At 67.3% G+C, this 25,633-nt stretch overlaps 10 protein-coding genes across 10 annotated transcripts; 4 read left to right on the plus strand and 6 right to left on the minus strand.

Moving 5' to 3' along the window:
- Nucleotides 1–494: 494 nt before the first annotated feature.
- MICPUN_53009 (Drug/Metabolite transporter superfamily) lies at nt 495–1,619 on the plus strand (the record flags this gene model as incomplete). The annotated part of the gene is made up of 1 exon (XM_002507794.1): nt 495–1,619. The coding sequence occupies one exon, from the start codon at nt 495–497 to the stop codon at nt 1,614–1,616; it is 1,122 nt and encodes a 373-aa protein (XP_002507840.1). The 3' UTR covers nt 1,617–1,619.
- Nucleotides 1,620–1,689: 70 nt separating this feature from the next.
- Nucleotides 1,690–3,108, minus strand: MICPUN_84170 (DNA methyltransferase; the record flags this gene model as incomplete). Its single annotated transcript, XM_002508082.1, has 3 exons — nt 1,690–2,174; nt 2,234–2,376; nt 2,522–3,108. The coding sequence occupies 3 exons, from the start codon at nt 3,106–3,108 to the stop codon at nt 1,690–1,692; spliced, it is 1,215 nt and encodes a 404-aa protein (XP_002508128.1).
- A 416-nt stretch (nt 3,109–3,524) lies between these two features.
- MICPUN_60546 (predicted protein) lies at nt 3,525–4,244 on the plus strand (the record flags this gene model as incomplete). The annotated part of the gene is made up of 1 exon (XM_002507795.1): nt 3,525–4,244. One exon carries the CDS (start codon nt 3,525–3,527, stop codon nt 4,239–4,241), a length of 717 nt encoding a protein of 238 aa, XP_002507841.1. The 3' UTR covers nt 4,242–4,244.
- Nucleotides 4,245–4,381: 137 nt separating this feature from the next.
- Nucleotides 4,382–5,041, minus strand: MICPUN_84536 (predicted protein; the record flags this gene model as incomplete). The annotated part of the gene is made up of 1 exon (XM_002508083.1): nt 4,382–5,041. The coding sequence occupies one exon, from the start codon at nt 5,039–5,041 to the stop codon at nt 4,382–4,384; it is 660 nt and encodes a 219-aa protein (XP_002508129.1).
- Nucleotides 5,042–6,431: 1,390 nt separating this feature from the next.
- On the plus strand, nt 6,432–7,132 carry MICPUN_60548 (predicted protein; the record flags this gene model as incomplete). Its single annotated transcript, XM_002507796.1, has 2 exons — nt 6,432–6,848; nt 6,920–7,132. The coding sequence occupies 2 exons, from the start codon at nt 6,432–6,434 to the stop codon at nt 7,130–7,132; spliced, it is 630 nt and encodes a 209-aa protein (XP_002507842.1).
- A 68-nt stretch (nt 7,133–7,200) lies between these two features.
- Nucleotides 7,201–8,952, minus strand: MICPUN_60549 (predicted protein; the record flags this gene model as incomplete). The annotated part of the gene is made up of 1 exon (XM_002508084.1): nt 7,201–8,952. One exon carries the CDS (start codon nt 8,950–8,952, stop codon nt 7,201–7,203), a length of 1,752 nt encoding a protein of 583 aa, XP_002508130.1.
- Nucleotides 8,953–9,185: 233 nt separating this feature from the next.
- Nucleotides 9,186–15,380, minus strand: MICPUN_60550 (SNF2 super family; the record flags this gene model as incomplete). The annotated part of the gene is made up of 1 exon (XM_002508085.1): nt 9,186–15,380. The coding sequence occupies one exon, from the start codon at nt 15,378–15,380 to the stop codon at nt 9,186–9,188; it is 6,195 nt and encodes a 2,064-aa protein (XP_002508131.1).
- Nucleotides 15,381–15,668: 288 nt separating this feature from the next.
- MICPUN_60551 (predicted protein) lies at nt 15,669–20,498 on the minus strand (the record flags this gene model as incomplete). The annotated part of the gene is made up of 2 exons (XM_002508086.1): nt 15,669–20,020; nt 20,333–20,498. The coding sequence occupies 2 exons, from the start codon at nt 20,496–20,498 to the stop codon at nt 15,774–15,776; spliced, it is 4,413 nt and encodes a 1,470-aa protein (XP_002508132.1). The 3' UTR covers nt 15,669–15,773.
- A 306-nt stretch (nt 20,499–20,804) lies between these two features.
- On the plus strand, nt 20,805–23,414 carry PRP3 (U4/U6 small nuclear ribonucleoprotein Prp3; the record flags this gene model as incomplete). The annotated part of the gene is made up of 3 exons (XM_002507797.1): nt 20,805–21,437; nt 21,924–22,734; nt 22,972–23,414. 3 exons carry the CDS (start codon nt 20,805–20,807, stop codon nt 23,316–23,318), a joined length of 1,791 nt encoding a protein of 596 aa, XP_002507843.1. The 3' UTR covers nt 23,319–23,414.
- Nucleotides 23,415–23,430: 16 nt separating this feature from the next.
- NADP-ME_3 (malic oxidoreductase mitochondrial precursor) lies at nt 23,431–25,176 on the minus strand (the record flags this gene model as incomplete). The annotated part of the gene is made up of 3 exons (XM_002508087.1): nt 23,431–23,934; nt 24,046–24,714; nt 24,772–25,176. The coding sequence occupies 3 exons, from the start codon at nt 25,174–25,176 to the stop codon at nt 23,431–23,433; spliced, it is 1,578 nt and encodes a 525-aa protein (XP_002508133.1).
- Between the last annotated feature and the right edge of the window lie 457 nt (nt 25,177–25,633).

Consider the following 25,633-nt stretch of genomic DNA (forward strand, 5'->3'; position numbering starts at 1 on the left):
CTCCGACGGGGCGTCGTGGTCGGGGGGACCGGCGCCGGCGAGCGAGCACGCGACGACTCCGCGACGCGTCACGCGTGGGCGAAAGTCTGCGATCGGAAGGCGTAGAGGCGTCGGGCGGGTCAGGGAGGGACGGGGCGCGAGGAGGAGGGAGGGAAGATTCGCGTTGTTACGCATCCGTCGTGGAGCTGGCGGACGGGAAAAGAAAATATCCGGGTCGATCGGGGCATCGCGCGCACCTCCGTCGCGGCCGCGGGGTGCGCGGACGCGGACGAGCCTGCGCGACGCGACGCGTGGCTCGAGGCGTACGCGCGCCACCGCCGGTTGGGAATTCACGGCGAGTGCGCTCGTCATGGCGCCCCTCTGCACTGGGGGCGCTCCACTCGCAAAAACGTCGTACCTGTCGCCGAATCAGCACGAGCTCATCATCCTGTCAGGAGTCGTCGTCCCGGTTCAAAAAGCCCTGCACGACCCTCCTGCTAGACGCGACCCTCTCGATGGGCGTCGAGGACGGCGTCAAGCCCCCGAGCGATGGCGCGGCCGCCGCCAAGACGAGCCCCGTCAGGACCGCGCTCATCGTCGCCCTGTACCTGGCGTTGAACTCGTCCCTCAACCTGCTGAACCGATACACGCTGGGGCACGCGGGATTCAGATACCCAGTCTCCCTCACGTGCGCGCACCTCGTGTTCCAGATATGCTCGCTCGCGCCGGTGGTCTTCAGCGGCAAGCCGGCGGGGGAGACGCACGCGCAGACCGTGGGGCGGCTGTGGAAGGCGCTGGCGGCCATCGGCGCGTTCATGTCGCTCAACATCGCGCTCAACAACGCGTCCCTGTTGCACCTCTCGTTGTCGTTCAACCAGGTCATCCGCGCGTCCATACCGGTGGTCTGCGCGGCGTGCGCCGTCGTGGTCGAAAACAAGGTCCCTTCCCCGGCGGAGGCCGCGGGTCTGCTCCTCGTCGCCGCCGGGGTCATGGCGACGATCGCGGGAAGCGCGGACAAGTCCAAGCAACGCCCCGACGAGACGATCGGAGTCGTCTTCTGCGTCGTCGCGACGCTGTCAAACGCGCTGATGATGACGTTCAGCGGTCGCATCATGGGCCCCGAGCGGCTGAACGCCCTGTACCTCACCTTCTACACCTCTCCGGTGGTGTTGGCGCTGTTAGCGCCGGTCAGCGCGGGGATGGAGTGGGAGCGGATGGTGGCGAGGTTGGCGATGCCCGCGCCGAACGATGTCATCGTCGCGGGCGTCGAGGTGGACGGGACGGAGCTGCTGGGATCCGCCGGTGACGCGTCGGGCGGGGGCGGGTTGATCGGCGACGGCGGGTTCGTCGGGGGCGGGGACCTCGTGAAGCTGGTGCTGCTGGGGTGCTGCAACGCGGTGGTGTATAACTGGGTGCACAACAAGGTCATCGCGGTGACGAGCGCGACGACGACGACGGTGCTGGGAAACGTCAAGGTGGCGATGCTGTTCCTGTTCTCGCGGGTGTTGTTCGGGGAGACCAAGGACTGGTCGTGGCAGATGCTCGGCGGGGCGGTGGTGGCGCTCGTGGGGTTCGCGCTGTACTCCGGGGCGAAGCTGAGGGCGATGCGAAAAGCCAAGCTCGCGGCTGTCAGGTGATGATACCGGTGCTAGAGCTGAGGGCGATGCGAAAAGCCAAGCTCGCGGCTGTCAAGTGAGTTTATAAAAGTCGTCACGCGTCCTCGGGTCCCACCACCTCGCGCCGCGGCGGCGGTCGCTCCCCCTCCACCGACGGGTCGTTCAACAGGTGATCAATCAGCGGCGCGACGCACGCCACCGAGAGCGAGTTACCCAGCAGGGCGTACCTCTGCTGACGAGTCACGCCCGCCGGGAACGAAAAGTCGCTCGGAAACGAGTGCATCCTCGCGATTTCTCCCTCGGTGAAGTACCTCAGCCGTACGCCGCCGCCCTCCGCGCCCTCGTGCGCCCCCCCGCTCGCCACCGTCCCGTCCCACGAGTCCTTGTCCACCAATTTATCCGTCACCATCGACCCCGTGCCCTTGACGTACTTGCCGTACGATTTCGTGAAGCAGTTGCACTTGTACGAAGTTCGGCAGACGACGTCGACGGCGCCCAGCCCGATTTTCACGTCCCTCTCGGCAACCGCGTACTCCCTGAACACGTCCGCAGAACCCTCGTTCACGTCTCTGGAACCGTCTTCGTCGTTTCCAGATCCGTCGAGAAACGCCCCGACGAGGGCGACGGGGTACCCGTACAAGGGGTTATCGGCGGGGTTCGGTTTAGGCGTCGAACCGTCGCCCCCACCTCCCCCCCGAGCCCTGTGCCTCGCGTCAAACTCCGCCTTGGTGTCGCCCTCGAACTCGGCTGGTAAGACGCACGACGCCCCGCGCGGTATCCACTCGCGGTGTCCGCTCAGCCTCGAGGGTGGGGGCGCTCGGATGGGCCCACCGTGCACGCCGTCGCCGTGCGACGCGAGCCATTCGCCCCAGTCCCCGTCGGACCAGAGGGCGCCTCCATCCACGCCTCCATCGCCTCCATCCGACTTTTTCGCCAGGAGAAAATATCGCGGCCGACTGTACGGGACGCCGAACATCCTCGGCGTCAGCATGAACTCCCTCGTGTCGTACCCGAGCCGGCGGAACACGGCGATGGCGTCGGCCCTGGTGTCGGACGTCTCGAAGCCGACGACGTTTTCGACGAGCACGTGCGTCGGCGGGGAGCGGAGTTGAGGGACGACGTCGCGAAGGAGGCGGAGGAACGATTGCGATCGACCGTCGTCCTTGTCCTTCCGGTGACCCTGCCGCGTGAACGGCTGGCACGGCGGCGATAGGAGCCACAGACCCGCGTCCAGACGATCGAACGACGCCACCGGGAGCCCGTATATGTTCTTCTGCGACGGGCGGACGCCGAAGTTGTGCTCGTACACGTCGTTGCCGTTCGGGTTGATGTCGAACGCGGCGACCACCTTGGCGTCCGGTCTGGCGCGAAGCAGGGAGTAGTGGAGGCCGCCGACGCCGCAGTAGAACTCGACCGCGCGAAGGTGCCTGGGCGTGGCGTCGTCGTCGACCCTCGCGCGCTTGGAGGGACCGGGAGGAGGCTCACTCGCGCCTCCCTCTCCGCCGCCGGTCATCGTGAGGACCCGCCTCCAGGACCCGCTCTAGCTAGTTCGAGGGCTTGGCCTGCTTAGCCGCGTGGTCCTTGAGGGGCTGGTTGAAGATGTAGTTACCGGATATTATCCCCAACGCGATGGCGACGTAGGGAGAGGCTCTCCCGAGGCCGAGCCCGCGCGCCATCGTGTGCTCTGAACGAACCTCGGGCGGAGGTGAAAGTGCCGAGTGGGAATTTCGCATATATATGGTTAATGGTCACATGTTTCTAGTTACAAAACGGGGAAACTTTCCCTAACTGTTCTTCATACAAAAGTTGCAAAATGCAATCGAGCGAAATGGAAGTGGATGACGTGTCCCGGTGTGGATAGCCAGCCAACCCAAGCGCGTCAGGCGCTCACTCTCATCGGACGCCGATACGTCGCCGATAGCAATAGCAATGGCCGCCCTCGCCAACGTCGCCACCCCCCTCACCGCGGTCCGCGGTTCCTCCTTCGCCGGCGCGCGCGTCAGGTCCAAGGCGCCCGCGGCCGCCCCGACGCGCCGCGTCGTGACCACTCGCGCGGCTGCGGGCGAGACCCTCATCTCGGTCGACAAGCCCCTCGGCGTCAACCTCAAGGCGTCCAACAAGGGCATCTCCGGCGGCGTCGAGATCGCCTCCGCGCGCGGTAACGCCGCCAAGGCGGGTCTCAAGGCTGGCGACTACGTCGTCTACACCTCCTCCTTCTTCGGCGACGAGCTGTGGCCCGCCGACCAGCTCGGATTCGTCCGATCGGCGATCCAAGCCTGCCCCAACCAGGTCGATTTCGTCGTCGTGAGGGATGCCAAGCAGGCGGCCACCATCGACGTCAAGCGCCTTCCCAAGCGCCCCGCTCCCCCTCGCTTCGGCAAGAAGCTCTCCGCCGCGCAGAAGGAGCGCGCCACGCACATCTGCGTCGACTGCGGCTACGTGTACACCCTTCCCACCCCGTTCAAGGAGCAGGGTAAGGATTACAAGTGCCCCCAGTGCAACGCGCCCCGGTCGCGATTCGCAAACTACGACCCGGAGACGGGCAAGGCGTCCGGCGGCGCCGCGTCCAACGCGCCGCTCATCACCACCGCCGCCACCGTGCTCGGACTCGCCGGCATGGGATACTACCTCGCCCAGCTCCTCTAATAAGTGAAACGGTGAAAAGTGAAAAGCGAAAGGCGCCGGCGGGTGAGAGCTTTGAGGGTGTTCGTGTCTTGTTCTAATATGATGTTCTAACCTCCGTATCATCACCTCGTCGTCGTCTATCCGTCGTCTATTCCGGCTAGCTAGAGCGCCCGTTCGCACTCGTCGAGGTGCGCGAACAGCTTGGGCATCTGCGCGAAAGGACCGTCCCCGCATCTGTGGCACCGGAGTTTCGCCATCGCAACCCCGGCTTCCTCCTCCTCCTCGTCCCAGTCCACCCTCCCGCGCGCGCGCAGCGCCGCGACAACGTCGTCCGCCTCCTTGAAGAAGTCCGTCGCGAACGTGTTCCAGTGCCGCCGCGTCTTCATGCCGCTCCCGCGCAGATCGCTCGACACGAGGTGCATGTGCAGCGTCGGCATCGACGGTTTGGCGTGAAAACCGGCGCGAAGAAGCGGCGCGATTGTTTCTTCGCCCCCGTTCACCTTTGCCGCATTCTCCGCCGCGATTGCCCGTCCGACCGTCGCCATCCGCTCCACCAGCTCGGCGTGCGAAGCCCTCAGCGCGGACGGTCCAGCCGCCAGCGACGTGTCTCTCGCGAGCACCAGGTAGTGCGTTCTCGCCTTGGGGTACTTATCCGTCAGCACCACGAGGTCGGAGTCGAACCACTTAACGCCCTCTTTACCGCCCGGGTCGGCCGCTATGTCGACGAGGCCCCTGGCCCACGGCGCTACCGAAGGCTTCGCGACGGATGACTTGGCGACGGACTTGGCGGGACTCGCGGCGGACTTGGCCGCGCCCATCATCACCGCGAACGCGTCCGGCCCGGACCTCTTCTTTGTCGTCTCCTCGACGTTTTTCGTCTCCCCCGTCGCGAGTCCATCGCGCCCTCCTTCGCGCGCCCGGGTCCCTTCTTCGCGCGCCGCCGCCGCCGCCGCCGCCATCCATCCGACGCGCGGCGGCGCCAACGACGCGTACGCCGCCGCCGCGTTGTCCTGCTCCCACGCGTTGACGCACCTCGTCACTTTAACGTAGCCGTCCGTCGTCTTGGGCGGCGCGTTGTCCTTTCCGCCCATCATCCGCTTCACCGCTTTCACGCCCCCTTCGCCCTCCACCCCGCCGACGTGGTTGACCCTGGCTCGGACCCTGGCGAACACCTCCTCCCGCGGCAGGTCGAAGTGGACGCACTCGCAACGCGCGCCGAGCTCGCGCGCCAAAGCGAGAAAGTCCGCTCGCTGCTCGTCGGTGAGCCCGCACCGATCGACGGCGACGTGTTTGGGCGATCGCGGGTCCGTCAGCGCTCGACGCGCCGCCACGAGGCACTGCTTGCGCGTGCCCCTTCGTCCGTTCTTACCTATGGTGTCCTGGTTAGCGACGCACCACGCGTTGGGCGGGAGCTTGGCGCACAGCGTGCTCTTACCGGAGCCCGGCGGGCCGCAAAAGACGAGGACCACCGGCGTCGGTTCGGGCTCGGGATCGGGATCGACGTCGTCCTTGACGCGCTTGGACGCCGGCTGCGTTTCGTCGTCGTCGTCGTCGCGGCGGGATTCCGCGCCCCGTTTCGTTCCCCCCTCTTCGGCCCCCGCCGCGCCTTCGCCGTCGCCGCCGGCGCGGGCCGACGGCTTCGCCGAACGCGCCGCGACCCATCGAACCGATCCCGGCTCGGGTTCCGTGGTGAGCAGCCCGAAGCAGTCGCCATCCTCCAGCGTCGCCTCGTCGTTCTTCCGCAGTAGCCTCCGCCTGTGGCCGTCGCGCCCGGGGAACCACGGCGTGGGGTTCGTGCCGACGCTGCGGATCCTCAACCCGGCGCCGTCGTTCACCACATAGGCGTGGACCTGCACTCTCGATACCCCCGCAGGATCCAGGCCGAGCCGGCGACAGCACGCGCGGCCCATCGGGACGACCGGGCCGGCGTCGTCCGCGGGTTCGCGCCCGACAGGGGGCCACGCGAACGGGTCGCGCGTGGCGTGACCGTCGACGTCCATGCGCGCCCCATCGACGTGCGACACGAGCGGCATGGTCCACGAAGGCGCGGCGCGCTGTGCGGTGAGAGGTCGTCCCCACTCCTGTCCCAGATTGGCCGGACAGTGCGATGGGTCGGTCGACATCCGGGATCGAAAAAAAAACGCCTCGGACAGTCTCCGAGCCGCGGTCAACGATCATCACTTCCACTTCCACCCGTCGCCGGTCAACGACATGGGCTGCGGCGTCTCCCGCCTCCCCGACGACCGCGACGATCGCGCGACGTCGCAACAACGTACGCCGCCGCGACGTTCCATCGCCGCCGGACCCGTCTTCGAGCACTACGTCGCCACGCACCACGGCGGCAGGGTCCACCCCGTGACGTACGATTACGATTCCGACGACGAAACGCAGCCGTGGCTTCCCCGGGAGGAGCGGAGGGTGCTGCGGATCCTCGCCGAGAGACGCGGGGAGTTCGCGTCCCGCGCCGAGGTGCGCGCGATTCAAAAGGCGTACCTCGAGACCCTGCGCGAGTACGCGGCGGGCGATTACGCCAACGCCACCGTCGGCGTTTCCACGCGCGCGCTCGCTCGATGGCATCCGGGTCTTCGGGAAAACCCCCTGGCGCGGCGCGTCGTCGCAACCTTCGACGTCGACGGCGACGGTAAGCTCGACGCGAACGAGTGGCTCGCGGCGTGCATGACCTCGTGTCGACGCTGGAGGAGACGACGCACGGAGCGATGTCGCTGACGAGGCGAACTCGGATGGCGGAGGGACTGGTGCGAAGGTTCGACGCCAACGGCGACGGGGGACTGGAGATGAACGAATTTCTCAACCTGCTGAACGCGGAGGACTACCTCGGCAGGTTCACCGTCGAGATGTACGCGTTCGACGGCGCGAGCCCGCCTCGGAAGCCGAGGAAAACGTACCTGTGACGGAGCGTCGCGACTCCTCTCGCGAAAGTGTTTCAAAGACGTTTCGTTTTGTGCGTCGAAAGACTAGCCTACTCGTCGCCATCCTCGTCACCCGCCCCCACGGCGCCTCCCCCCATGGCGCTCTCCACGTACGGCGCCAGCGCGAGCGCCGCCGCCAACCGAAGGGGCACCAGCGCCCTCACTCCGTTGACGAAAACCGCGCCAGCGCCGAAGAGCCTCGCCTTGTCCCCGGCGTCCGCCAAATCCAACCACGTGCCCTCCGCGACCCTGTACCACCCGAACGCGACGGGAAACGCGATGGCCCAGAACCCCAGCTCGACGATGACGTACGCGATCGTCCCGGCTTTGCCGAAGGACTTGACCTTATCCATGCTGAGACCCGAGAGGAACGAAGAACCGGGCGAGCTTCGGTCGGTGCCGCCAAAAACGACGGCGCACCAAATCGCGGTTGGCGCGGCGACGATCGCGAGCGCCTTTCCGTACGTCGGCTCGAGGAAGAAAGTCCCGCAGAGCAGCTCGCCGTACTTGACACCCGCGGCGCCGATCGCCGACCACGCCGCGAGCTTGAGCACGGACGCGGCGTTCGGCTCGGGCGCCCAATCGAACGACGAGGTTACCCGAGGGGGTATCATCACCCGGTTCGTCTCGTCCGCCTTCATCGCCTCGTCCACCTTCATCGCCTCGCCCTCTTTGACGACGGACCACGCCGCGACCCCGCACGCGCAGTTACCGAGCAGCGTCAGCAGCGCCTGCAACGGCACCAACGCGTTGACGCCGGGCGAGTTGTAGAAGAGGTGGAAAGTGCACGCGCAGAAACCCGAGGCGAGAAACGGCGTCATCGCCACCGACACGTTTCGCCAATTTTTATTCCCCGAGACGTCGGCAAATGCGTAAATCAATCGCATCGCGAGCGCCCACTCCGTCACGGACGACACGTGCACCGCCCACGTGGGCACCGACAACGCGTTCGACGGCTCGTGAAGCGCGGGTCCGAGGTTAACCGTTTGCGCGCCGAGGGACAACGCGAACGAGCCGGCGCCCGCGGCGCCGACGAGGAGCGCGAGAGCGGCGGGCGCCGACATCCGCCTCTTCAACAAAGACTCTTCATCACCGTCGTCACCGGCCGACTCGTCTCCAATAGAATCGTCGCCTCCGTTCGCTGCCGCGTCCGCGAGGGCCGACGCGAACCCAAAGGCGAAGAGAAAGTTGCTCACGGTGAGCAAACTCTCGCTGGAGCCGTGCAAGACGTCGACGTTGGCGAGAATATCTCCGTACCTCGTCTTTGCGACGATCCCGGCGGGGATGGTGGCGAAGACGAAGAGGAGGAGGAACCTGGCGCCAAAGTTGGACGCCGCGGGCGTTCGCGCCTCGTCCTTACCCAGGAAGTACAGGTACGCGAGGTACGGGAGGAGACCCGCCTGGAAGAGCTTGGTCTCCACGCCGGCGAACTTGGCGCCGAGGGTGGTGCCCCCGGTGACGGACCACGCGTCGACGGCCACGTCGGCGATGGGATCGGACAGCCGCGTCGCCGCGGGCGAGATGGACGACGTCGCTCCCGCGGTATCCCTCGCGATGTCGATCGCGGGCACGAATCCATCCGCCGGGGCGATGGACGCGGACGGCGCGGGCGCGGGCGCGGCGCGCGGACCGGTCCGGAACCTCCTCGATGGCGATCCCGGGGAGGGTGCCCAACGACGCGCGGGTGCGGCGGCGGTGACGCGCGAGACGCGACTGGACGACGCGGGCCCGTCGGATCGCGAGCGCGAGGCCGACCTCGCGCATCTCGCGACGACCGGCGGCGTCAAAGTCGACATCGCCATCCTCCCGTGTGCGCTCCACCTCTGATCGGCGCGTCCGACGTCTCGTCTTTATCCACAATGGCCACGAAATTTCCAGAAGACGTCGAAGACGCGATGTGATTGTTGACGGCGACGACGGCGCTCGGGGGTGGGGCACGCGTCGCACCGATGGGTGTCCGATGAGAAACACGATCGGTTAACAGTCTCGGCTAACAGTAGTCTAGTCGCGCGGCTGACCTGACAGTCGTCAGTGGTCAATTCCACGGCGTGCAAATCACCACCGCCTCCTTCGGCAGCCACAGCTCGATGTCGTTCGGCCTGCCGCTCGTCTCTGGGGCGAACCGAAGCTTCACGATGTCCCCCCTCGACTCCAGCAAATCCCCTTCCTTACCCACGACGCACGCGATGGACTTGACGTACGTCACCGGGGACTCCTCCGGCTTGGTGTTGCACAACGTCTCGACCATCGCCCTATCGTCGAGGACTCGAGCCCTGTGCGTGGCCCCATTGCCCCCATTGCCGTCTGCGTCCAGCTCGGCGAAGCGCGGGGGTAACCCGACGGCTTCGCGCGGGAGCCAAAACGTCAGAGGTTTACCGGGCGACACCGGGTTGTGGACGCAGACCTCGACGCACCCCGCGCGCGTGGCGGTGACGAGGCCCCACCTGTCGCACGCGTGTCGCATGGACTGCAGCCATCCCACGGGCTTGGCGGCGGGGCGCGTGTCGCAGAGCCGCTGCAGCTCGCTCGCAGGGCCCCTGATGGCGTAGACCCATCGCCCGCGCCGCGGCTGAAGCAACGAGCACTTCTCGTCACTCTCGTCCGCCGCGGGGACGAGAGCCGCGACGACGTCCGAAGGCGCGCGATCGTACTCGAGGTCCGGGTGCATGTCGGACTTTTGGCCCTCGACCTTTCGGCCGCCCTCGACCTTGATCCCCGGCGGCGGCGGCTGTTGCCCAAAGGGCAAAGGCGCCGTCTGCTGCGCCGACGCGTTCCCCATCGACTGATGCGCGATCTTCTGCCGCTGGAGCAAGAGCTGCTGAATCTGCTGCTGCTGCAGCTGCTGCTGATGCGCGTGCTGCGACTGGAGGAGCTGCCGCTGTTGAAGCTGCTCCGGCTGTTGTTGCTGCGGCGGCGCGGCGACACCGCCTTGGTGCGTCGCCGCGAGTCGATGCTGGAGCTGCTGGATGTGCTGGAGCTGCTGGATGTGCTGGATCTGCTGGATCTGCTGGAGCTGGAGCTGCTGGAGCGCGCTCAGACCTCCGAGCCCACCCAACCCTCCGAGCCCGCCGAGCCCGCCGAGCCCGCCGAGCGAGGAAAGGTCGACGCCTCCGAGACCTCCCAGACCTCCGAGGCCTCCCAGACCCCCGAGGCCTCCCAGACCCCCGAGCCCAGCCCCGCCCAAACTCCCTAGCGCGTCCAATCCCCCCAGACCCCCGGAGCCCGCGCCGACGCCGACGCCGCCGCCCAGTAATCCGGCGAGGTTCGGCGCGGCGGTCAAACCGGCTCCAGCGACGGGCTGCTTCTCGGCCGACGCCCCGTGCCCTGATCCGGGCGAGCTCGGCGGCAAGCTCGACGGGATCGTCGGGCACTCGATCGAGCAATCCATCCCCAGTGAGTGCGAGTACGCGTCGCACAGCCGCTGCAGCAGCGGTTGGCCCTTAGCGTCGACCCACGTCGCGTCGGCGGTTGACGTCGAGATCATGAAATTTTCCACCGTCCTCGTCGAAATCTTTCGACCCGTCGCGGACAACACCCGCTCGCTGAATTTCGCCGCGCGTTGCCCCGGCGTCAAAATCCGCATCATCGCCAGCGAGCGCTCCGCCTCCTTGGCCCTCGCCCGGTTGGCAACGTACAACCCCTCCAGTCGATTCGTCTCGAGGGAGCCCGCGCCCGCGCGCCTCGTCGCTTCGGCGTGCTCGGCGGTGAGGCTCTTCTCGAAGGCTTCGGCGCCGGCGACGGCGCGTCGCCTCGCGAGGACGTCCTCGTCGTGTCTCCACGCGAAGACGCGCATGGGAAGGAACATGTCCAGCGGGAGGAGCTCCTCCTCAGTGTGCGAATCTCCCCGCGCGGCTTCCTTGAGGATGGCGGTCAGGGTATCCTCGGCGAGGCCGAGGTAGTTGAAATCGTCCTTGGTCGGGTCCGCGAGGGTCTTGGCGCGGTCCAGGCGCTCCTGCGCCTGGACCGCCGCGGAACGCACCCGCGCCATCTGCTTCGCCGCGGCGCCGATGATGGCCGTCTCCGTGGGGACGAAACGAACGACGCCGACGCCGACGCCGGCGGCCGCGTTCGCCTCCCCCGCCGCCCGCGCGATTGACCCGAAGGCGTCGGCCGTGGCGTCCGCCGCCTTACCGACCGCGCCGCCTTTGCGCCGCTTGGACCCCACGGGCAGCGACGCGATGTGAAAATCTGCGTCGTCGTCGTCGTCGTCGTCGTCCGCATCCTCGTCCGCGTGGTCGTAATCCTCGTCCTTGACGTCGTCGTCCTCGCCGGCGATATCCGCGGGATGGAGCTCGACGTCGCCCCGGTCCGGGGTGGTGCTGAGCGGCGGCGTGGGTCTCTTGGCGTCGAGGGGCGCGCCAACCTCGGCGCACTCGCCGTCGCCGCACCACCACGCCCCGCCGGGGTGTTCCTCGCCCATGCCGAGGCAGAGCACGTGCGCGCGAGCCGTGCACCCGCCGCAGCGGAGCATGCTCTCCTCGTCGTCGTCGCCGTCGCAGACGTTGCAGCAGTGTCGGACGGGCGCGTCCTGGTGGGCGCCGCTCGCGCCGTCGGCGTTGGCGCCCGAGGCTTCGAGGTTCTTCTGGTTCAGGTTCGAGAACACCTGGTGTCGTTGCCGTTTGCCCCGGCCGAGCTCCTCCTCGCCCCCCTCCGCCAACCTCGAGGCTCTCGACGCGAGCAGATCAACCAGCGCGACTCCTTTTCCGCCCGCCGCCTCCGTCGACCCTAGGGACCCTTCATCGGCTCCCTCGAGCGGCGCGCCGGGTTCCGTCGACGTCGCGTCGCCGATCTCGCCGAGGTACGCGGCGCCGTCCGCGCCACCGTCCACCTCGGGGAGCGAAGCCCTGTCGAGCAGCCTGTTAATCTCGGCGTCCGTGGGCTCCGCCGCCGCGATGACCCGTCTGCGAGTATCGTCTCGATTATTGTCCGCCTCGTCCGTCTCGGCTCCGGCCATCACCCCCCGCGCGCCGTGCATGAGCACCTCGGCGAGCTCAGCCGCGCGTCTCGCCTCTAACGCCTTCCTACTCTCGGCACCTCCTCCTCCCTCCCCCTTTCCGCCGCCGCCCTCCTCGCCTGCGCGGACGTCTTTCACCACGAGGCGCTCGATGGCCAGCTTGGACTTGGCCATGGAGACAATCTTCTCCTCCACCGTCTTGGCGGTGACGAGCTGGTACACGGCGACTTCCCGCGTTTGACCCATCCTGTGCGCCCTGGACTGCGCCTGCGAGTCGATGAACGGGTTAAAGTCCGGGTCGTAGAGCACGATGGTATCCGCGGTTGCCAGGTTGACGCCCTGCCCGCCCGCGCGGGTGGAGATCAGGAGGAGGAACGTGTCCGACCCCGGGGTGTTAAAGTCGACGATGACGCGCTGGCGGTCCGCCAACGGCGTGCCGCCGTCTATGCGACCGTACACGGGCCGGACCGATCCGTTCCTCGAGTTGTTACCATTCGACGCGTCGTCGGCGACGACGAATCCGACGCCCGAGGCCCTGAGCCAGTCCTCGAGCAGGTCGAGCATGCGGGTCATCTGGCAGAAGAGCAGGATGCGGTGCCCGCGCTCCCGCAGCTTCGGCAGCAGCTTGGCGAGCAGCTGCATCTTGCCGCTGGAGCTCCGCAGGAGCGTCGCCTCGAGGGGGTTATCGGGGGCGGCGGGCGAGCCGGGGAGTCGCTCCCCGCGACGCCTGCGCTCCGCTTCAGCCTCCTCGGCAACCTTCTTCGCGAGGCCGCTCTTCCTCGCCGCCCGAAAGGTGTCCTTCTCGGCGCTGACGAAAAGAAAAGGGTGATTGCAAACCTTTTGCAGTTCCTTGAGCACGTTGAGCAGGCTGGTCCGCTCCCTGGCGTGAGCGCCCTGGTTGAAAGCCTTGTGGTTCCTCGCCAGCACATCCGCGTACACCTCCCGTTGAAACGGCGACAGTTGGCACGCAACCTCCGCCTTTCGCATCTTCGGCAAACCCCCGAGCACGTCGCGCTTGAGCCTGCGAAGCATGTGCTTGCCGAGTAGCCCGTGCAGGCTCTTGAGCTGCGCGTCGATCGCCTCCGACTTGTCGTCGCCGTCCCCCGTCGCGGAGTCTCTCCCATTATTGCCCTCGCCCTTGCCCTTGCCCGCCGTCGATAACGCTTTCGCGTCTGCGGTGAACGACTCGGCGAGGGACGATGGATTCTTAAACTTCTCCGGCTCGAGAAAGTGCAGGAGAGCGAAGAGCTCCTCGAGGTTGTTCTGCAGGGGCGTGCCGGTGAGGAGGCATCGGAACGGCGAGTCCAGCGTCGACAGCACCCGAGACAGCCGCGATTGGAAATTCTTCAGCCGGTGGCCCTCGTCGACGACGACCGCGCCCCAACGCAGCCTATGCAGCTCCTTGCTGTCCGCGATGGCCACCTCGTAGGACGTCACCACGACGTCGACCAAGCCTCCCGCGGTGGTGTTTGGAAAATCGAACGATCGGCACGTCTCTCGAGCCGCAGCGTTACCGACGTACCCAACTCTGTTGAGCGTCGGGCACCACTTGCGCAGCTCGGCCATCCAGTTGGGCACCGTGGACAGCGGCGCCACCACGAGCACGGGTTTATCGTCCAGCAACCCCAACGCCCTCGCCCCCGCGACGAACACCGCCGTCTGCACCGTCTTTCCCAGACCCATCTCGTCGCCGAGGATGGCGCTCGCCCCGAGTCGCAGCTTGTTCAGCAGCCAACGCACGCCGTCGCGCTGGTACGCGTGCAGCACCAACGCGTCCGCCGCCGCGGACGTCGATCCGTCGCTCGATTCGTTCGCCGATATCACCGGCGCGCCGGCGACGGCGGCCAGCGCGGGGACGACGTCGAGGTCGAAGTGAATCTCCTTACCTTTCTCGCCGCTCCACTTGGAGGCGCTCCTCTGGGGTTTCCGCGGCCGAGCCGCCCGCGCGCGAAAGGCGTCGAGCTCCTCGCGAAGCTCCGTCGCGATCCCCGCGTTACCTCCGCCCTCGATGGGCGTCCCGCGAAGCCTCCGTCCGACGTCGCCGACGTCGCCGGCGTCCGCCGGGGGCTCATCCGCTCGTTCGAAACACTCGGCTTTGTCGCCCCCCGAGGATACCCGGCGCGCCGCCTTACCCTTACCCTTACCCTTACCCCCTCCCGGCGACGTCACCAGCCGCGCGCGCGTCGCCGCCGCCGCGGACGCCACGGCTTCGTCCGAGGCGTCCGCGAGGGGCTCCCACGTCGCCTCGTCGTACCCCTCGCCCGCCCACTTGACCAGCATCCGATTCGTATTCTCGTCCGTCGCGATGACCTTCTCGGGTACCACGGACGCGGGTACGTACTCGGGTTCGACCATCGGGTCGTCCCACCCCGCGTCGTGCCTCTTCCAGAAGTAACGCAACTTGCCCTCGGTGAGCACCTCGATGGCGCACCCCGGGATCCACTCGGCGGCGCGCTTGGACGAGTGCTCGAAGAGCGCGAGGAATTCAACCTCGGCGGATCTGCCCTCGAACGCGGGTCCGCGCGTGGCGTCCGCCCTGAGCGTCGCCAGCCGCGTCTCCGGGACGAGCCGCGAGCCGAGGATGGCCCGAACGACGCGCCCGTCCGCGTACTCGTTCGCGACGGCGACGCGAAGTGCTTTGGTCGCCGCGGTCGCCTCGGCTGATCTTCTGCGCGCATCCTCGCGAATCTCGCACGCCGGGCAGAACCACCGGCCCCTCGGCACCTGCGAGAGCTTGGGCCTGAGGCAGTACAGGTGGTGGCCCGCGTCGCACCCGTCGCAGAGGACCATCTTATTCTCGTCGTCGCCGAGGTCGCAGGTGACGCATCGCATGGTGCGCATCTCGTCGTCCTCGGCACCCTCGCGGTCGCTCATCTCGTCGTCATCGGGTGCCTTTGTCGATCCAGCAGCCGCGACGCCGCTTCGCCGCGTCGAGCGCGTCGTTTCGTCGCGGGTGCCGGTCCTCCTGCGCTTGGCGCGGTCGCCCGACGCCGGCGCCGCGGGGGATCCGCGAGCGTCGTCGCCGCCGCCGCCGCCGCCGCTGCCCTTCTTCGCGGGCGCGCACCGGGGGCACGACCACGACCCCCTGGGCACGTGCGGGAGCTTGGGCCGGAGGCAGTAGACGTGCCAGCCCCTCGGGCAGTCGTCGCACAGCACGAGGTTCGGCTCGTCGTCGCCGAGCCCGCACCGCTCGCACTTGGTATCATTGTCGTCGTCTTGATCGACGTCGTCGGTCGCGGCGACGGCCTGCTTCGGCGCGCGACCCGCGCGACCCATCGGCCCGGCGCGGACCGAAATTGTGCGCGATCCCCGTCCTGCCTGTCATGTTCTATCGTGTCATTGGAGTCTCCAACGCGGTTCGAAACGCGGTTCGGGAAAATTCGGTCATTTTTGGAGAGCGTTTTTGAGACGGTTTGTGACCGGTGCTGATATTATTGATACTGACAGGTGAAGTTTCAGAGCAAGTAGTTTTCTGGAGCCCTCGCGCGCGACGTCGTGATACGCGGACGCCGCGTCGCGGGCGAAATTATTCACACGGCGATCGACCGCGAACCCGCGGCCGCCGCCTCCTCCTCTCTTCTCGTCGTTCGAGCCGACACCTCGACGTCTCCTCCTCGAATCTCAAATCTCGGAAAAAGATCATATTCCTCGGCGTCTTTGTCTCGTCGCTCACTTGCCGGCGAGCTTCTTCACCGCGTCGCCGCCCCGTTTCGCCGCCGCCGCGAGGTCATCCTTGACCTCGGCGTCCGGATCGGTGCCGTACTTGTTCACAGCCGCGACGAGGTACGCCACGCCGACGAGCTCCAGCGCCCTGGGCAGGACGAGGGAGAGCAGCGGAAGGTTCGCGATTTGTCCGGCGAGCACCGTCGCGCCGAGAGCGGCGGCGGGGGGCGCGATCGTCCCGGCGGCGTCGTCGAGGCCGCCGACCCAGCGCTGCAGCCGCGTCGGCGCCTGCTGGATGTCGTCCTGGAGGATGTCCAGGTCGATCTCCGCGATGCGCTTGCCGACGCCCTGCACCGGGGAGAGGATGCTGTCCGTCGCGGGGGGGAACTCGCCGGGGAGAGATGCTCCAAACGCGGCGAGGTCATCCGCCGGGGTGGACTCCTTCGTGACGTAGTAGCGGGACGCGAGGAGGACGGCGGCGGCGGTTCCGATGAACTCGGCGGGGCCCGGGATGAGGGCGCCGAGCACCGGGAGGTGCGCGAGGGCATCCGCGGCGATGACGCCGCCGACGTATCCCGCCTTTCCGGAAAGTCCGTCGACGCCGGCGACGGCGGTCTTGGCGTCCTCGAGCGCGCCCTCGACGTCGCCGCCGAGAGCCTTGTCCTTGACGCCCGGGACGAGGAGGGCGGTGGCGAGGGCGGCGGCGATCGCGGCGACGGTGACGTCGCCGACGACGGCGCCGACGAGGGTGGTGCCCTTGGGCGCGGGCTTGGCCGCCTTGGAGGAGGCAGCCTTGGAGAGCTCGCGCTTGGACGCCTCCTTCTTCTTGACGGGCTTGGACTCGGCCTGCTTCTGGGCCTGGAGCTTGTCGGCCATCTCCTGTTTGGCGCGCTCGGCGGCAGCCTTGCGCTCGGCGGCGGTGCGCTCGGCGGCGGACTGCTCGGCGGCAGCCTTCTGCGCCGCGGCGGCTCGCTCGGCGGCGGCCTTCTCGGCGGCAGCCTTGGCCGCGGCAGCCTCCGCGGCGGCCTTCTCCGCGGCGGCGCGCTCAGCAGCAGCCTTCTCCGCGGCGGCCTTCTCGGCGGCGGCCTTCTCGGCGGCGGCACGCTCAGCGGCGGCACGCTCAGCAGCAGCCTTCTCAGCCGCAGCCTTCTCAGCCGCAGCCTTCTCGGCCGCAGCCTTCTCGGCCGCAGCCTTCTCGGCGGCGGCCTTCTCGGCGGCGGCGCGCTCAGCGGCGGCCCTCTCCTCCGCAGCCTTGCGCTCGGCGGCGGCCTTCTCAGCGGCGGCGCGCTCCTCCGCAGCCTTGCGCTCGGCGGCGGCGCGCTCGGCGGCGGCTTCCTCGCGAGCCTTGGCGGCGGCTTCGCGCTCAGCCTGCGCCGCGGCGGCTCGCTCGGCGGCGGCCTTCTCGGCGGCGGCCCTGGCCTCGGCAGCCTCGTCCACCTGGGGCTTGGGGGCCTCGATGGCGACGGGGGGCGCGGTCATCGCGGGCATCTCCGGCATCTCAACCTTGGGGATCTCGACTTCGGGGATCTCGATCTTGGGCACCTCGATCTTGGGGATGTCAAACTTCGGCATGTTGAACTTGGGGATGGAGAGGGCGGCACCGGCGCCAGCCGCGGCGGCGCCGGCGGCGGCCGCGGGGGCCTTGGAGGGCTCCTCCTTCTTCTCGGGCTCGGGGGTGGGGATGGTGATTTCGGGCAGGGAGGGCATCTCGAGCTTGGGAGCCGCGGGCATGGAGGGCATCTCGAGCTTGGGAGCCGCCGGGAGAGCCGGGATGGAGGGCAGCGCCGGCGCTGATGACTCCTCCGACGCACCATCGAAGGGAGAGGTGTAGTTCTTGACCGCGGAGGGGTACTCGACGTCGTACGGGGAGGTGCCAGCCTTGGGACCGGCCTCCTTCTTGGCCTTGGCGGCCTGGCGCTGCATCTTCTCGGCGTTGGCGGCTTCGCGCTCCGCCTGCTGCTTGGCGAGCTTGGCGGTCTTGTCAGCCTTGGCGGCGGCATCCGCCTCCTTGGCGGCCTTGATGGCGGCGACCTTGTCGGCCTTGGCCTTTTCGGCGGCAGCCTTGGCCTCAGCCTTGGCCTTTTCGGCCTCAGCCTTGGCCTTGGCGTCGGCTTCAGCCTTGGCAGCCTTGGCCTTGGCAGCCTCCGCATCGGCCTTGGCCTTGGCCTCAGCCTTGGCCTTGGCAGCAGCCTCCTTCTCGGCATCAGCCTTGGCCTTGGCCTCAGCCTTTGCCTTCTCGGCGGCGGCCTTCTCCTGTTCGGCCTTGGCCTTGGCCTCGGCCTTCTCGGCATCGGCCTTGGCAGCAGCCTCGGCCTTGGCCTTGGCAGCCGCGGCCTTCTCCTGCTCAGCCTTGGCCTTGGCCTCGGCCTTCTCGGCCTCGGCCTTGGCAGCAGCCTCCTTCTTAGCCTGCTCAGCCTGGGCCTTGGCCTCAGCCTGAGCCTTGGCGGCGGCCTCCTTATCGGCGGCAGCCTTGGCAGCAGCCTCCTTCTTGGCGGCCTCGGCGGCAGCCTTCTCCTGCGCAGCCTTGGCCTTGGCCTCGGCCTTCTCGGCCTCGGCCTTGGCAGCAGCCTCCTTCTTAGCCTGCTCAGCCTGGGCCTTGGCCTCAGCCTGAGCCTTGGCGGCGGCCTCCTTATCGGCGGCAGCCTTGGCAGCAGCCTCCTTCTTGGCGGCCTCGGCGGCAGCCTTCTCCTGCTCAGCCTTGGCCTTGGCCTCGGCCTTCTCGGCCTCGGCCTTGGCAGCAGCCTCCTTCTTGGCGGCCTCAGCAGCAGCCTTCTCCTGGGCAGCCTTGGCCTGGGCCTCAGCCTTCTCGGCGGCAGCCTTGGCAGCAGCCTCCTCCTTAGCCTTGGCCGCGGCGGCCTTCTCGGCGTCAGCAGCAGCCTTAGCCTCGGCCTTGGCAGCCTCAGCCTTTGCCGCGGCTTCCTTCTTGGCCTGCTCAGCCTGGGCCTTGGCCTCAGCCTGCGCCTGCGCAGCTGCCTCCTTCTCAGCCTTGGCCGCGGCGGCAGCCTCCTCCTTAGCCTTGGCCGCGGCAGCCTTCTCGGCGTCAGCAGCAGCCTTAGCCTCGGCCTTGGCAGCCTCAGCGGCGGCCTTCTCCTCAGCCTTGGCGGCTTCAGCCTGGGCCTTGGCCTCAGCCTGAGCCTTGGCGGCGGCCTCCTTCTCGGCCTTGGCGGCGGCGGCGGCCTCCTCCTTGGCCTTGGCCGCGGCGGCCTTCTCAGCGTTCGCCTTGGCGGCAGCCTCGGCCTTCTCGGCATCGGCCTTAGCCTTGGCCTCGGCCTTGGCGGCGTCCGCGGCAGCCTTGGCCTTGGCAGCCTCAGCCTTGGCAGCCTCGGCTGCAGCCTTCTTCTCGGCATCAGCCTTGGCTTTTTCAGCCTTGGCGGCCTCCGCAGCCTTGGCCTTTTCCTCCGCGGCCTTGGCCTTCTCAGCGTCAGCCTTAGCCTTGGCCTCGGCCTTGGCGGCGTCCGCGGCAGCCTTGTCCTTGTTGGCCTCAGCCTTGGCCTTGGCAGCCTCAGCCTTGGCAGCCTCGGCTGCAGCCTTCTTCTCGGCGTCAGCCTTGGCCTTCTCGGCCTTGGCGGCCTCGGCAGCCTTGGCCTTCTCGGCGTCAGCCTTGGCCTTCTCGGCCTTGGCAGCCTCGGCAGCCTTGGCCTTCTCGGCGTCGGCGGCAGCCTTAGCCTTGTCGGCTTCGGCCTTCTTGGCGGCAGCCTCGGCGGCCTTGGCGGCGTCAGCCTTGGCCTTCTCAGCCTTGGCGGCGTCGGCGGCTGCTCTCTTCTCCGCAGCCTTGGCCGCCTGTTCAGCCTTGGCCTTGGCCGCGGCCTCGGCCTTGTCGAGTCCGGCCTTGCGGGCCGCCTCTTCCTTTCGTGCGGCGGCCTCGGCAGCCTCGGCAGCCTTGGCGGCCTTGATCGCGGCCACCTTGGAGCCGGCGTCGTCGGAGGCGATTGCGGTGGGATTTGCCAGCGCCGTCTGGGTATTCGCGCCGGAGGAGGACTTGGCGGCGTCGACGCTGACGACGTTCACGGCGGTCTGCGCGATGACGTTCTTGACCGCGGGGTCCACGCCGCGGGCGACGGGCGCCGACGCCGGGGCCTGGTACGCCGGGGGCGCCACCTTCGAGCCGGTCTTTGCGTTCATCACCGAGGCGGGATCGAAGCCGAGGAGCTCGCTGTATTCGGCGGTCTGCGCCACCTGGTTGCCCTGGAAGGACGCGAGGGCCTCCGCGGACGGCGCCGCGGCAGAGAGCAGCATCGCGGACGCGATGGCGCCTGCGATCGGGACGGGCGGGAGGGGGGTGGGATGCGCGGGTCAGCCCCGGCGACGACGTGCGCGACCGTCTCTCGTTTTTTCTCGGGACGGATCGATAACAACGCGATTACGTCGTTATCCGAAGCAATTGGGCGCGGGGGCGGGAGAAAAGCGAGGCCGGGAGGCGCGCGACGAGGCGGGGTGTAATCGCGGGGGGGCGGGACGGCGCGGCGAGGATCGCCGCGCGCCATCCACCGTCGCGACGCGTCCCGCGCGAGGTCGCAGCCCCCGGGTCGGGGTTCGGGGTTTCTGTTTTTTTTTGGCACACGCACCGGCCACGGCGGATGAGGTCTTGTCGGCCCCGTTTCCGTCGTCGTTGGCGCCCTGCGCGCGGACGGCGACGGGGGCGGCGCGCCCGCGGTTGAGGTGCGAGGCGGGCCTCGTGGCGCTCCCCGCGCGGAGGGAGGCGACGTTCGTGCGACTCGCGAGGGACTCCATACTCGCTGAGGTCCGATCAATGTGACGACGCATCAGGGTAAGGTATCGGCTTTTCTCCTCGAGGGAGAATCATGAGATCGATATTTTTGATCTGCGAGTTGTTGGACGCCGGTTGGGGGGTCGCCGGTTTTCCTGACTGCTCGCCTGTGATTGCTAAAGCACTTCTCGAATTTGTGTATGGGCTTTTAGTTCCGATGGAGCATCCGTACAGGTTCATGTTATTTGCGAACGAAGAGCGTGTTCAAACCTCAATCTGCCCTAACCTAAGTGACAGCCTCGGCAGAAGGGTTCGCGCGTGCCGGGGCGATGGCCGGGGGCAGCGCCGAGAAACGCAAGGCCGAGGAGGCCGACGCGGCTCCCGAGGAGGGCGCCCGTAGATCCAAGCGCCGTCGATGGGACTCCGCGGACGACGCGAACGCGGACGCGGGAGCGGCCGCCGAAGCATCGAAGGATGCACCCGCGACGGATGAGCCCGCGGCCGAGAAGCCCGCGCCGTCCGTCGCGGAGAAGCTCGCCAAGGCGAAAGCCGCCGCCGCGAAGGCCATGGAGCTCGCGGAGAAACTCAGGGCCGCGAAAGCCCCTCCCGGCCCGGCGCCCGCGCCCGGCGCCAAGGCCCCGTCCGCCGCCGTGCAAAGGGCGCTCGAGCTCGCGGGCAAGATCAAGGGCGCCACCGCCGCCGCCTCGACCGTCGCCAAGGGACCCGGCGCGCTTCGGCTCAACGACAAGGGGCAGGAGGTCGACGAACAGGGGAACCTGGTCACCGCCAACGTCGTCGCGGTGTCCACGTTCGCCGTGAACGCCAAGAGCGCCAAGCTCGAGGCGTTTGCAAACGCCGAGAAAGCCGCCGCGGATGCAATCGCAGACGACGGAGCCGAGGCTTGGCAAGACCCGAGGATGGGAAAGGGGGGCCGGCGCAGAGATCGCAGGTCGACGTTTCAGGTGAGGCACCCACCGCCCGCTCGATCGTGCCGTTCCCGTTCACCCGTTTTCGTTCACTCGCAAGTAACGCTCGCAAGTAACACTCTGTCGCGAGAGTCTCCGTCTCTCGTTGCAATTTTTCATCTTGCCACATCGAAGCGCTAGACAGCTGGCGGCGCCCGCCAGTCGATGACGGGCTCCCCTTACCATCCGGCCGACACCTCACCCGCTTCTTTCGCTTCTTTTCGTTCGTCGTCTCAAAACCTTGTTCGATGCCTCACGTATGAGCGAGTGACTCGTCGCTACGGCGGATGAAGTTTGTACACGGGTAATTTGCAACCGAGCGCACCCGCCAGTGCAACAAACGCTGACGACAAACACGAGCTGTTCAACGACGCCGAACGCGACGACGCTCACCGCTCAGAGGAAGCCCGACGGTTTATAACGATCGCGTCTTCCCGACCCGCGCCTGACCATAAATTCTTCTCTCCCCGCGACGCTTTGCAGTTTGTCAAGGAGGGGAAGTTTCAGAGGCAAGCCGACATGGTCCGCCTGCAGGCCAAGTTTGGCGAGACGGAAGCTCGAAAGATCGCCGCGAGGGAGGCCAGGGAGCGCCGCGCCGCCGCCGAGCGCGAGCGCCTCGAGGCGACCGCGGACCCCAACCTCATCCCGCTGGGAGCGCGGGCGGGCATCAAGGGCGGGATGGCGGGAGCCGCTCAGTCGCGCGCGGCAGCCGTCCTGGACGAAGTTCCCGACGTCGAGTGGTGGGACGCTCACATCCTCGCGAACGGAAGCTACGACGACGTGTCGGACGGGCGATGGGACATAAAGCCGGAGAAGATCACCCCGTACGTGGAGCACCCGGTGCCGATGCAGCCGCCGATGGAGGCGCCGCCCCCGCCGCCGCAGCCGCTGAAGCTCACGAAGCGCGAACAGAAGAAGTTGAGGACGCAGCGGCGGCAGCAGCGCGAGCAGGAGAAGCAGGAGATGATCCGCCAGGGTTTGCTGGAGCCGCCCAAGCCGAAGGTTAAGATCTCGAACCTGATGCGGGTGCTGACGGACGAGGCCACCGCGGATCCGACGGCGATCGAGAAGGAGGTGCGGAAACAGATGGAGGAGAGGGCCAGCGCTCACGAGGACCGAAACCTCGCGAGGCAGCTAACCCCGGCGGAGCGACGCGAGAAGAAGATTCGCAAGCTGTTCGACGATCCGTCCGGAGGCGTGGAGACTCAGGTGCACGTGTACAGGGTGGAGTCGCTGTCGAATCCGAAGAACAAGTTCAGGGTGGACATAAACGCGCAGGAGAACAGGCTGTCGGGTGAGAGCCTCTTCCCGTTTCCGTTTCGTTTTTCTTCCCGCCGTCGCTCGTTTCCTGGGTCGAGACAAAGCCGGTGACGACATCGCGTGAACCAACACAGTACTGAAAGCCTCAGAGCTTTCAGCGGTGATCGAGCCTCAGCGCTTGACCGAGGCTTCACTCTCGATCCGACCGCGCGAACCCATCCTCGAGCCGCCCGCTGAATCACCCCCGTCTCCCCCGTCCCCGCAACCGCAGGCGTGTGCCTCATCACCGAGTCTTTCTGCATAGTCATCGTGGAGGGCGGGATCAAATCCGTCAGGCGGTACGAGAAGCTCATGATGCGTCGCATAGACTGGAACGCGCACACCGACGGCGCGATGGAGTACGACGACGACACGCCGCTGGGCGAGGAGGCGGTGAACAAGTGCACGTGCGTGTGGAAGGGAACGGCGCCAAAGCCGTCGTTCAAGAAGTTCAGGTTCGAGACGCTGCGAACGGAGGCGGCGGCGAGGAAGTATCTGCAGGAGATGAATCTCGCGCACCTCTTCGACGCGGCGGCGGCGTGCGTCGCGGTCAGCGCGGACTTTGATGACGACGCGTGATGATGACAGACGAGCGACGCCGCATTTCAATCACTCGAAAAAATAAAAAATAAATAAATAACCTAGCCGATGCAATCCGAGGACACCAACTTAGCCGCCGCACGCGCGAGCGTCACATGTAGCACCTGTACGCGGGGTTGTACATCAACCGCTTGGCGTCCGCGAGCATCTTGGCCGATGACGGGGGCTTGCCCGGGATCGAGGCGACGCCCATCTCGTGGCACTTCATCGCGACCCTTGCGGCCACCATGGCGCTCACCTCGCGAATCTTCGCCATCCTCGGGTAAACGGCCCCCTTACCGAGGTCCTCCTCCGTGACCATGCTGGCCACCGCCTCGGCGGCTTCGAGCCACATGGGCGTTCGCACCCTGTGCGCGTCCGCCAGCGTTAATCCGTACGCGAACCCGGGGAAGACGTAGGCCGACGTGGAGGCGCGAATCTCGACTCCCCGCCCGGCGTGCACGAAGGGCTCCACCTGGCACCCGCCCGCGAACACGCACCGCCCGCCGGTCGCGTCGTACGCCTCCTTCGCGGTGCACTCCGCGATGTTCTCCGGACGGGACAGCGCGAAGACTAAGGGCGCCTGCGCGCATTCGCCCATCTTCTGGAGCACAGCCTGCGTGAACAGCCTGGGTTTGGCATCCGCCGCGTTTTGTCCAACATTTCGTTCGTCACTCGAGTCCCCCGCGAGGGCGCCGGACGTCAGCGAGTGATCGTGCCTGCGCACGCCGATCAACGCGGTCGGCCTCACCGCCTCGACCGCCTCCAGCACCGTCGCGCACTCCCGTTTACCCCCGTGCGCCCACGGAAGCTTGTGCAACGCGAGATCCTCCTCCTTCTCCGCTCGGGACCGAGTTATGAGCCCCTTGCTGTCCACCATCCACACCCTCTTGCGAGCCTCGTTGATGGGAATCTTCTCGTCCTGCGCGATGTACTCGGCGATCATCTCCCCGATCCCCGTTCCGGTCTCCCCAGCCCCCGCCACGAGGAACGTGTGATCGCCGACTTTTTTCATACCCGTCTTCGGCAGACTGGCTATGACGCCCGCGAGCGTCGTCGCCGCGACGCCGCTGATGTCGTCGTTGAACGTCGCCGCGCGCGTCGCGTATCGTTCCTGCAGACGCTTACCGTTCTGGTTGGAGAAGTCCTCGAACTGGACGATGACCCTGTCGCCGAACCTGAGCTTCACCGCGTCGACGAATTCGTCCATGAGCTCGTCGTACGCTTCCCCTTCCACCCTCCTCGTCTTCTGACCGATGTACAGCGGATCGTTCAGCAGAGATTCGTTGTTGGTCCCGACGTCGATGCACACCGGCAGGACGTCCGCGGGGTCCAAACCCCCCATGCTGGTGTACAGACACGACTTGGCGACGGCGACGCCGATGCCCTGGACGCCCTGTTAAAAAAAACCACGTCAGTCTAATTGCCCATACAGAGATTAAAATAAACTCACCAAGTCGCCGAGGCCCATGACGCGCTCGCCGTCGGTCACCACCAGTAACTTCAGGTGCTTCTCCGGCCAGTTCTTGAGTATGTCGTAGATGCGTCCCTTGTCCCTGCTGGTGATGTACAGCGCCCTCGGGCCGTAGAAGACCTCGCTGAACTTTTTGCACACGCGGCCCACCGTGGGGGTGTATATGATTGGGAAGAGTTCGTCTTGGTGCTCGACGAGCACGCGGTAGAAGAGCCGCTCGTTGCGCTCGAGCAGGCCGAGGAGGTGAAGGTGCTGCTCGGTGGGGTCGGAGAGGCCGCGTATGACGCGCATCACGCGCTTGACCTGCGTGTTTTGCGTGAATTTACCGGGCGGCAGCAAGCCCAGCAGGTGCATCTTGTAGCGCTCCTCCTCGGAGAAGGCCATCCCTTTGTTGTATCGCCCGTTGCGCAGGAGCTCGATGCCGGTGATCACCCGTCGCACCCAGGGCGTGATGGGCGCCGGGTCCTCGTACCGGTAGTACGCGCCGTCCTCCTCGCGCGGCCCGTCTGTTCCCTCGTTGGCGCGGGAGTACCCGGTGACCGCGCGCGAAAGCGCGTCCCCGGTGTCCCTCGGGGCGGCGAGATTTCCGGCACGACCTCCGGCGGCGAGGCCGTTGGGCGCGCGCGCCGCGACGAGCGCGGAGGCGACCCGGTCGAGGAGTCGCCCGCGGAGACCGTGTCTGAGGGACATTCCCGAACGAAGAGGTCCTTGCTGCCGGCGTCTATCAGAGTCCGGCGGCGCCGCGCGGTGGGAAGGCGGGGTTGTGGAGAATGGAGCCTTTTCTCAATCCACTTTTCTCTCACAGGAGGGCTCGGCATTTTGGCTATTTTTGGCCGCCTTT

This window comes from Micromonas commoda, chromosome 8, assembly GCF_000090985.2.
Source record: "Micromonas commoda chromosome 8, complete sequence".
NCBI classification, from domain to species: Eukaryota; Viridiplantae; Chlorophyta; class Mamiellophyceae; order Mamiellales; family Mamiellaceae; genus Micromonas; species Micromonas commoda.